At 35.6% G+C, this 12,101-nt stretch overlaps 1 protein-coding gene across 1 annotated transcript; it reads left to right on the top strand.

The window, feature by feature from the left end:
• Nucleotides 1–988: 988 nt before the first annotated feature.
• LOC137390613 (soluble scavenger receptor cysteine-rich domain-containing protein SSC5D-like) lies at nucleotides 989–1,705 on the top strand. The gene has a single exon (XM_068076939.1). The coding sequence runs from the start codon at nucleotides 989–991 to the stop codon at nucleotides 1,703–1,705; it is 717 nt and encodes a 238-aa protein (XP_067933040.1).
• The last annotated feature ends 10,396 nt before the right edge of the window (nucleotides 1,706–12,101 follow it).

The raw sequence follows: 12,101 nt of genomic DNA, 5'->3' as shown, positions 1-12,101 counted from the left end.
CAGAATCTCATTCAGGTCATGTTATAAAAAAGAATGTCTACCCTTTATTAGAGCGTAAAGTTCTGGTTAAAACACCCTGTTTATCAGTCAAAACAGAATATATTCAACAAGGTTGGAAATTCTTATATATACTATTATATGTTCTTGTAATAATGAGAAACAATTTAAATGAAATAAAATTACTTGTATATATTGTATACGTGGTCCCTGTGCCAATGTAAAAAAAATGTAATGTAATGCAATGTACAAATTCTTTAGCAACTAATGATTACCGTTGAAAGCTATTTCTTAAGTTGATTGCCTTTGAAGTTGAGTAAACATTATTGTGAACCGGAACATGTTCAAAGCACTTAAGCAAAACTTGATAATGCTGAAAGACATCCATAATGTCTAATCTGCTTATTAGAATTCGTAATGCAGTTATTTTGTAAGCTGGGTGTAAAATACTTAGTTGGAGCTTATAGTTCATTGACGAAAACTTTTGTTTCCTCTTTTATGGAAAAATGTTTTTAGTGAATTATAACTCTTTCAGCATCTGCAAATTAAAAACTGTTTTTTTCAAAGCCAGATATTAACATTTTTTGCTGTTTGTTTGGAAAGCATTTTACAGCCAGCCCACATTTTCAGTCCTACCAAAGGCTCTTTTCATTGGCGCATCTCTGAGCATTTTCTATTACATTCCTTATTTGTTTCAATAATGAGTGGGGTAACACTAAACATATCTCTTCACCTACAGCTCATCAAACTATAAATAAAATTGATTGAATAGAATATCAAATAGTCTCAGCTTGCAAAAGTGGAATTACATGTAGATTGTATTGAGTGAGCAGGCTATAAATCACGTACTAATGTATAGATACGCTAGATACAGTATGAGACAATAGTTCGGAGGTTGAATATTTTTTCAGGATAATAAGAGCAGTCTTTACTCTGTTAAGATTTTTGTCTGTTTGTATGTTCGTCTGTCTGAAGCCACGTTGAGAATGTTATGAAAAATATTGCACCGCACCACAATCAAAACCAGATATTCAGCTTCTCCACTAAGCACACTACCACTTTTCCACTCGACCACCTACCCACATCCACTGCCCACTTGACCACCTACCCACATCCACTGCCCATTCAACCACCTACCCTCATCCACTTCCCATTTGACCACCTACCCACATCCACTGCCCATTCAACCACCTACCCGCATCCACTGCCCATTCGACCACCTACCCACATCCACTGCCCATTCAACCACCTACCCACATCCACTGCCCATTCGACCACCTACCCACATCCACTGCCCATTCGACCACCTACCCACATCCACTGCCTATTCAACCACCTACCCACATCCACTGCCCATTCGACCACCTACCCACATCCACTGCCTATTCAACCACCTACCCACATCCACTGCCCATTCGACCACCTACCCGCATCCACTGCCCATTCGACCACCTACCCACATCCACTGCCCATTCAACCACCTACCCACATCCACTGCCCATTCGACCACCTACCCACATCCACTGCCCATTCGACCACCTACCCACATCCACTGCCTATTCAACCACCTACCCACATCCACTGCCCATTCGACCACCTACCCACATCCACTACCCATTCGACCACCTACCCACATCCACTGCCCACTCGACCACCTACCCACATCCACTGCCCACTCGACCACCTACACACATCTAACAATAGTTGACTAATAGTTGTTACTCATGACAATTTACCATAGTGCATGGGACTGCCAGCATCATAGTAGTGTTAGCAAGCAATTCTAATAAATGATTTTGTGTATTTGCTACCTCCTACGCTTTTCTCTTAGTTTTAAATAAATCATCTTTGTTGGTATTGCAGAATGTGGTCTGGACAAGGGAGAAAGAATCAGATGGAAATCTGGACAGTTTGTCATTTACAACCCCAAGTGGCAAAAAGTCAAGATCTACAAAAACCATTATACTCGTACGAGGATTTTTATGACTCTGATAGTGACAACTACGGATACGATTACGGATACCGTTACGGATACGATTACGGAGAACTCGAAGACTATAATGACTATCTTGACAACTATGAATATGGCTATTTGGATGGCTATGATGACCTTGACTGGGGTTTCTAAAAACATTTAAAGACTGCCATGAATAATAGCATGTCATATACAAAAGTAAATAAATCTTACTTCTTAGAATTAATCCTCAACAAGATAGTGTACTAAAAATCATAATGCAAGTTTTACTGCTAAATAACTGTGGCTGTATATATAGCATAATTAGTCCTTTATCAACCCTTCTATTTTCTGCTTTCTGCACAACTATCAATAGAAAGTCATTTTTAATATTGTTACATTTCTACTCCGAGTATGACGTAGTCAAGGTTGCAATTAACTTTTCTTTTGCATCTCCCGTTTAAATTTTTTTCTTGATGAAATGTAATATTGGCTCGTCAAGCTAACGCGCTATGTCACACAAAAACTGTGACAAAAAATTGGAAAATGTCTTTTTACATAATTTATGAAGCTAAACTTGTACTTTTATTGACTCTTACAACAAAGAAAATAAAAAATAATAAAAGAGTATTAACAAAGAATATTTTGCCTACCAGTTTAATTTAATCTATGATACAGTACTTGGACAGTATATATGTCTATGATACAGTACTTAGACAGTATATATGTCTATGATACAGTACTTAGACAGTATATATGTCTATGATACAGTACTTAGACAGTATATATGTCTATGATACAGTATCTAAACAGTATATATATATATATATATATATATATATATATATATATATATATATATATATATATATATATATATATGTCTCTGATACAGTACTTATACAGTATATATGTCTATGATACAGTACTTATACAATATATAGGTATATGATGCAGTACTTGTACAATATATATGTCTATGATACAGTATCTAAACAGTATATATGTCTATGACACAGTACTTATTCACTATATATGTCTATGATACAGTACATATACAGTATATATGTCTATGATACAGTAATTATACAATATATAGGTCTATGATGCAGTACTTGTACAATATATATGTCTATGATACAGTATCTAAACAGTATATATGTCTATGATACAGTACTTATTCAGTATATATGTCTATGATACAGTACTTATACAGTATAAATGTCTATGATACATTCTTATACAGTATAAATGTTTATGATACAGTACTTATCTACTATATAAACGACAATCGTTGAGAGTACCATTTAGAGTACCATTCTTTTTGAACTATTAGCCGCTACTTTTTTCTGATGGTTTGTGAGCCACGCAGCTTATATAAAGGTGCAGCTGTTCTGTGGTTTTTTCTTTCACCGCTAGAGGGCATTAATAGGAATCTCCGGTTAGTACGCCTCTATACCTAACTTGTCGTTTTTACACAAAAGTCATGTGATCTCCGGATAGCCCGCCTCTTTACAGTGCCCAATGACACTGTTCCGTTTTAAACATCAAAGTTGCTGCCATGTTAAAAGCACCATCCTGAGTTCTGCAGCCTATACAAAGGTGCCTATACAGCTATACAAATGTACTACTCATTAAATAAAATAAATTGGTAATTTACATGCAATTAATATTTAATGCCAGTTTTTTTCTTGCGGCCACTAGAAAAAACACAGTTCTGACCCACTAAATTTTGACATCAAAAAGGTAAGTACTTCCTAGTCAATGTTGTATTTTCTATGAATTGCCACACTTCCAATACATAACCCTTTCACTTGTGTCCATGTACAAATTTAGCTATTGGCCTACTGCCAGCCATTTTGCCGATATTGCTTCATGATATGTGTACAATATTTTTTCAATTTCAAACTCCATCTAGAACGTTTGTTTTGGTTATATATTTTATTTTGCCAACATGTTAACAAACACTACCATGCAAAAAATTTGTTGTATCTATGCTTTGTGCATTGATAAAGCGATCTGAAGCTACGAAGCTAAAACGATCCTCTACAACGTTCCTTATTTCTACAAAACCATTACTTTCACCACCATCAGAGTCAGTGCTGCTATTGCTATTTTAAATCTCTGTGTAATCACAAAAATCTGAATCGGCTATAATGTCATCAACATAAGTAGTTATTTGTTTTCTAACTCGGACACGTTTTATGAACTTACACAAAAAACGTTAGTTTTTAAGTTGGAATTTCCCAAAGATTCGAATACCTAGCTTAGCTAATTTTATAGAGAAATCTTAAGATAGCACTGTCACTACCATAGAAGTCCTAAAGACCGTTGGTTATGCTATAAATGAATAATAAAATTCAGTTACTAGCAATTGCTGGTAAAGTCGCAAAAATGCATCTACGCGGTCGACCATAGAAAACGCATAAATGAGCCTACTTCGGTGAAAGGGTTAAAAACGTTGGATTTGCCACTGTGTGTGATACTAAACATGTTCATTTCCTTCCGCAGCTGAGTTACTTTTACTTTTTTCCAGCTACGAGTACTACAGAACTACAGCTACTACAGAACTTGCACGGGTACTGCTATTGCTTTTTACCTACTGAATTTCTACTTCAAAAAGGTAAGTACTTCTCATTCAATGTTGTAGTGTATTGTATATGACTTGCCACACCTCAACTGCGTGATAACGTTGGATTTGCCACTGTTCGTGATAGTGGGACATGTTCATTTTCTTCAGCAGCTGAGTTACTAATTTTTTTCCAGCTACGAGTAGGCCTATTGTAACTTACTACTACAGAACTTGCACGAGTACTCCGAGGGTAGCAATAGACGATGGTGAAAAGAAAGAGCAGCTGGTATCGACTTACTGTCACCCTACTTTAGCCATGACCAGCTGTATGTTGCTTGCTCAAAAGTAGGCACAAGCCGAAAACTGTTTTTTCCTCCCCCCGACAGAAAAACAAAAAATGTTCTCTATCCGCAAGTGTTGTGTTGAACTAACATTGCGTTATTGTTGTAATGCGATGTTCTTCATGTTCTGCTATACCACATGCAGCATTTTCTAACATATTTTTTAGTATATATATATATATATATATATATTCATGCATTCGTTTTCCTTATTGTATCTCATAAAAAGGCTGTCTTGTTGGTGTTATGTTTTATTATTGTAAGGTGCTAATGCTGTATCTGCCTTGACATCATACATTCTGTGCTGTTATACATATATATTTTATCAACACAACCTCATTACTGTTTGTATATACCATGTCAAAACACAGGCTATAGATGAAGAACTGGTGAGCCATGATTAGTGTTTTAAGCATGTAGAAGTCTTCATTCAATAAATGCTGGCGATAACAAAATATTTTGTATAATTATTTTAAAAGATGCAAAATTTTTCAATACTGCCAGTTTGAAGAACTTTAGTTTGCCTAGCAATGTCAATTTTATTATCAGTTCTCTGTACACAAATAGGGCAACTTCGATTTGAGTGGTTTGAGACTGATGTATTGTAGACTACCTGTAAAACGTATTGCAGATTTCCATTGCTCTCCCCAACATTATTGACATATATGACTATATATATGTGTATGCATAGTGTGATCAGGGCAAAAAATTTCAGTAGACCGGATATTTGGAGTTGTTTTACAGTATGAAAGACAACCCTCATTAAACCTCTTGCTGTACATGGATCCGTTCTCGTCGACGGCTAATGCAGCTAGCGGTTTGGGGCCGTGGTGTCATTTGGGGATGCGCGGGAGACCTTTTTTGCCTCGACTGCAATGAGTATCTCCAGGCGCGGCTTTCCGAATGAACGAGTTGGTGAGTGCGAGGCAATTGATAGCGAAGCGATTGAGTGCGAGGCGATTGATTGCGAGTGCAAGGTGATTGATTGCGAAGCGATTGGTTGCGAGCGCGAGGTGATTGATTGCAAGGCAAGTGGGAGGTGATTGCAAGGCGTGTGCAAGGTGATTAATTGCGAGGTGATTGATTGTGAGGCGAGTGCAAGACAGTTAATTGCGAGACAGGTGCGGGCCAATTGAAGCAAGGGGATTGATTGCGAGTGCGAAGCGATTGATTGCAAGGCGAGTGCAAGAGCGCGATTGTCAACTGCTCGGCGAGTAAAGACTGGTTAGCCGAGGCGGGGGCTCAGTGGCAGAAGTGCACGATAGTCAACTGCAAATATAGACAGGTATGAACGAATGCATGAATCTAGACACATAAATCTAGAATATTTACTACATTTTACACGCATCTAGCTGTAAAACACAATTGCACATTTCCATTGTTCTTTCCAACATTATCAACACGTATATGTGTATGCATACTCTAATCGGAGCAAAAATTTCAGTAGACTGCATATTTGGAGTTGTTTTACAGTAAGAAAGACAACTCTCGATAAACCTTATGCTGCATGTGAATCTGTTCCTGTAGGCGGGTAATGCAGCTAGTACAGTATAACTGTATATGATACAATATACTTATACAGTATATATGTCTATGATACAGTACTTGTACAGTATATAAATGAAAAAGAAGATTTTTTTTGTATAAATTTAATTAGCTGTAATTCATCCTTTTCTTAGCAGGTGTTTGACGACATCAACTTTAAAACAAAGATGGTTATTATATAAAATATGAAAGAATGAGAGCATAGGGTTTACATGAATAATTAAGGCTATTTTGTTATTCTTAGTACTTTTTATGTAATCTTGCCTTTGCTCTGTGCTGTAGACTCATTTATTCTTAATAAACTTTCAAATTTTTTCAAAAGTTATATATTCAACTCTGAAACCCAGGCCTAAATGATAGACGTTAGGTTAATAACTATTTTTTTGCAATTCAAGACTTGACAACTAAAAAGTTCATTTGTTAATTGTTCATTGTTAATCGGTTTGGCTTCAAACTAACTTTGCTTGTATTTTTTACAGAAATGCAGTAATGATCATGTGATCTATTCATGAAAGCTCATTTTGTTAACGAAATTTATTCAATACCCTCCAACTTCATCTCCTATTTTCACATTAATGGTTCAGATTCTATTGATTGCTTGTGATGTCATAATTGTTTACATTCAAACGCTATTTTCTAGTAGTTTAATTTAGTTTATTGCTATAGCTCATCATAACACTTGGGTTTGACCCGCAGTTCTCTTGGAAGTAAGTAGGTTTGATTTATTGCATTTTTTGCATTAGCCAACTTTAATTGGTAGTATGCAGTATTTCAGTAGTTGGTTTTGACAAATTATCCTCCTGGTTGTGGTTAATTGATAGGTGCCCTCCATAGATATATATACCTAGATTGGCCAATAATAGTTATTCCCATCGGTTGCCTTGTCAGACATAAATAGCACGACATAACGTCACTGTATTGTACCTCACGCTTGACTGCACTGCTGTTTACAATGAATCTAATGGGAAGAAGGTAACAAAATTACATTTATTTTCACATAAAAACCTTCTTGGATACATAATCCAGTAAACTAAAGCAATTCTGTGATAATATCTGATAACCACCATAGATTAAAACTATAAAAGCTATGAATTGTTGCACACAAATCATGAGCCATCATGGCTTTATTTGCAACCCTCTCCTATCCCCATTCTCTCTTTTCCCCTTCTCCAAAGAAGAAGTGAGAAAGGAAAAAGAGAGAAGGGGGAAAGGTGAGGGGGGAGGCAAATAGCCAACCCACCCAAAGAGCCAGACCCTGGCTAGGTAAAAGACTAATATCGTGTTGAACTAAACATTACTAAGTACAGTAATACTTCAACTTACGAGTGCTCCAACGTACGAGAAACTTGAGATACGAGCCAGCTTTTAAGCAAGTTTCAGTACTAACATACGAGCCATGTTTGAGATACGAGCACGTGAGTCAGTTGCCAAGTATGCCGGAGGTGTTTTATGACAACAGCATCAATCTGTATTTTTGAACTACTCAGATTTATACTTTGGTACTGCGTTTTCTGCGCGATTTTCAGTGCAGAATTACACTGTATGTGAATTAAAAGTACTCTGCGTTGACTGAAAGTTTGCCAGTAAAATGAAAGATGATGCAAAGAAAAAGCAAATGATAACAGTTGATATTAAACAGAAAATTATTGAAAAATATGCGAAATGTGTATGCGTGATTGAGCTAGCTAAGCAATATGACAGAAATACATCCACAATTATCAAACAGAAGGATTATATTCAGGGCATTTAGTTCGCAAAAGGACTAACCATAGTTTCTAAACGGCGCAGCAATCTTCACGACCGCTGATGGAGAGACTGCTCAGGCATTTAATTGGATAAAAGATAAACAATTGTCCGGTGACAGCGTAACTGAAACGATGCTACGTGAAAAGGCCGGTGCTATCTATCAAAACTATAAAAATAGACATTCGGACAAGTTGGCTAGTGGTTGTGCTTTAATCCTTTGTGGCGACACCTGTGTTCGTCTTAATCGCAACATGTTGAAAGGGCGACAAAGGCGAACGTATTTAGATAGATTTATTTTCAGACGGCCGGCTAGTCGTGAAAGCGAAACAAAGGAAAAATTAGCTAACCAGCGAGAAACTTTAAACTACGAACGCCGAAGAAATTTTAATTACGTCAAGTTAAAAATGAAAGTTTGCTTTTAGGTTTGCTTCTGAGTTTGTCTTTTAAGACATTGATAAAATTCAAATTTATCAAAGACAACTGTTGTAATGAAGGATAACTTATATCTCCCTCCCTCGCAAATGCTAGCATTAGCTGCTATTGTATGTATTTAATTTTACATTTTAAATAATCACATTTTTTGTATTATTTTCAATTGTTGATTTTTGAAGGCATGTGGTAAATTATGACAATAACCAACATGTTCTTTCTGTTACAATATCTTGTTTTGAGTGTTTTATTTGCATTTTTAGAGTATGGAAACCAAGCAATATATATTTAATTGTTCGATATATAAATAAATTGCACCAACATGCGAGTATATTAACATACGAGCTCAGTCTCGGAACGCATTAAGCTCGTAAGTTGAAGTATGACTGTATAAGTTTTTAGCTTTTAAGAGCTTGTAATCACCTTCTCATATATTTCACACCTACAACACAACAGAGTTAGGCATGGTAAATCTTATGATACCAAATAACTGCAATGTGAATTTTGTTGCAAGTCAACCTTCAACTTGCTTATGCATATTGTACAAATAACTTGGTATTGTCCTTTCGTGACTGGCTTCTTAGTGGTGGCAATTAGTGCTAGCTTGGCAAAGTTTTTCACCAATCCAGCACTACTAAGCAACACTCTTGTCGCTTTCTCGCTGTGGTGGCAAACCTCAATCACCACAGGCGAAGACAAAGTCAAGCCACCCTGATTCTTAATTGTAATTAGGGAATTTGTTGCTTGGTTTACATCAACGTTGGTAACATCCTCGATGCTAGTGATACAATCATTACACTTCAGCTTTGGTGACCTAGCCAGCTGTAAAATAATCATTCTGTCTCATTTTTGACTTCAGACATACTTGCATACTCATCACATTTAGTCATGTTTAGTTCAGCATATTAGTCTATTTACCTAGCCAAGGTCTGGCTCTTTGAGTGGGTGGGCTATTTCCCCTCCCCTCTCCATTCCCCTTCTCTTTTTCCCCTTCTAACTTATTCTTTAGAGAAGGGAAAAAGAGAGAATGGGGATAAGAGAGGGTTGCAAATAAAGCCATGATGGCTCATGATTTGTGTGCAACAATTCATAGCTTTTATAGTTTTAATCTATGGTGGTTATCAGATATTATCACAGATTTGCTTTAGTTTACTGGATTATGTATCCAAGAAGGTTTTTATGTGAAAATAAATGTAATTTTGTTACCTTCTTCCCATTAGATTCATTGTAAACAGCAGTGCAGTCAAGCGTGAGGTACAATACAGTGACGTTATGTCGTGCTATTTAGGTCTGACAGGCTTTTTCCCTATTGGCCAATCTAGGTATATATATCTATGGTGCCCTCGGAGCGGAGCGACTGTTTTAATTGGCTGCTTTTTACAGTAATTAGCTTAAACTAGTTAATACTTTGACTGAATACTTCTATTACTTCTGTCCCCAACAGTAACTACTAGTTTGAATTAATTGATTTTCTTACAGTGGATTTTGGTTACCTACTTTTTTTGCAGTAATTGAATTTACTGATAGATTTTTAGAAGAAGCTTTGCGTTGATTGTCCATTTAACAGTCTAGTTCAGTTTCTGCTGACTCCAAACTTAAACAATATATGACTGAAAGTCATTTAGCTCATACAAATTAGCCTATTTTGGCACTACCTAATTTATATCATAAACAATTAGTTTCCATAGGCATTATATACATTAAACAGTTTATAACAATGTATTTAAAATGAGTTAGTACTAATTTTATGGTTATTTTTAGGATTGGTGATTGGCATGTGCTGTTGACAAGCACCAAGGAAGTGATGCTATGACTAAGTATGAAATGAACATTATATTTGATAACTATGCCAACAATTTTATTAATATAATATTTTCTTTTTCTACACATTATGTTAATACATTCTGACATTCCCAAATTTTTAGCATGTCTGTAAACACTTTGTAGACTTTGCACCAAAATTTCTATGGTGTAAAAACCTTATTCAAAAATGAAATGTTTTTGTATTATGTGTGATTAAATTGTGGTTTTTCAATTTTTTAGCAAATTCATCAACATTCTTGGGATATGTCACACCTCAATTTTGGAAGCTATAAGCAGGTTGGTTTAGTATGCTATAAAGCAAGGATGACCAAATGATTAACACCATAACAACCAAATCTAACAACTTGAAGACCCAAAATGAGCTGAAGGAGTGCATTTTTTTATACCCACACATAAACATGCATTTATTTGTGTACATCTTAAAGCATGGCGTCAAATACAATTTAAAATAAACTTTATCCCACGATCAAACACGATGATCAATGATAAATGCACATGTGCACACAACTCACGAAAATTATTCATTACCGGCCGTCGCAAACCCTTGTACCAAAATCTCATCAACAAATTTAACCACTTTTGTGTAGAGTCGTTTAAATATAATAACGATACAAAACACATATGCACCTATTTAAATATGTTACCAAGTCTTTGAAAGGTTATCGCAAGACCCTAAAACTAATCTATCTGATCGGATTATACATAAATAGACAGATTAATTTACCAAAAAGCGCGATAAAAACTTGACAACCTTTTTCTAATCAAAATTAAATCCGGCCAACAAAACACCAATAAGACCGTGCGACAAATAGTAGAACTATTAAGTCGTGCGCATTTCACGAAAAAAACGTACACATTTCACCAGTCTAAAGCATTGTCTAATAGCCGAGGGTTTCTGTAATTAATGTAAGTTACTGAAAAGTTATCGCTTCTTTTTTGTCGATTTTATTATTCAAATTAATTATTTGATTTTACAAAAAAATTATTGTAATATTTAATTATAAAAATAATCTTTAGAATTTACATTATCAAAGTATATAATGATTGCATTGTCTAATTGCCGAAGGTTTCTTTAATTAATGTAGACCGTTTGAGGCGTAGACCGATTTACAGGTACGAAAATGTGGTACACAGTATATCAGCATGTTTTTGTCCAATTACCGAAGGTTTTATTAAATTATCTAGAACATTAGCCAGATTTCTTTACATCTTATCTACAAGCTAGGGCCAAACTACAATGCCCCTTTGTGACAAGAATATTTTTTTATTTTACTCCAGTTTGCAGAAAACTTCCAGACGCGTTAGTCCTAATGCTTGCTTTCTGTTACATATCGCTGTCAAAACCATTCTACATTCATCACAACCAACGTTCAACTTTCTAACACAACTTTCAAATTGTGTATATTACACGGCAGCTTGCCATTTTACTTTTAATATTGCATTTCAGAGATATAATAAACATATTTCATTATTGCTGTTGGTAATTAAAATTACGTACAGGAGAATAGGCCTACAGCTTGAATTAATATTTATTTTCTTGTTGTAAAGCATAGGTTTGAGATAGTAGTAGATTAGATCTGATTTTTATACAACCTTTTTTTGCATAATTGACCTTTGGAATTTCATTTCAAAACCACATGACAACTACCATGGATATACAACCTCCCAGAACACCACGTCATCGCACTGGCCG

The sequence above is a fragment of the Watersipora subatra genome, chromosome 3 (assembly GCF_963576615.1).
Source record: "Watersipora subatra chromosome 3, tzWatSuba1.1, whole genome shotgun sequence".
Classification (NCBI taxonomy): domain Eukaryota; kingdom Metazoa; phylum Bryozoa; class Gymnolaemata; order Cheilostomatida; family Watersiporidae; genus Watersipora; species Watersipora subatra.
The sequence above is the reverse complement of the archived record's forward strand: the minus strand, read 5'-3'. Positions and strand labels throughout refer to the sequence as shown.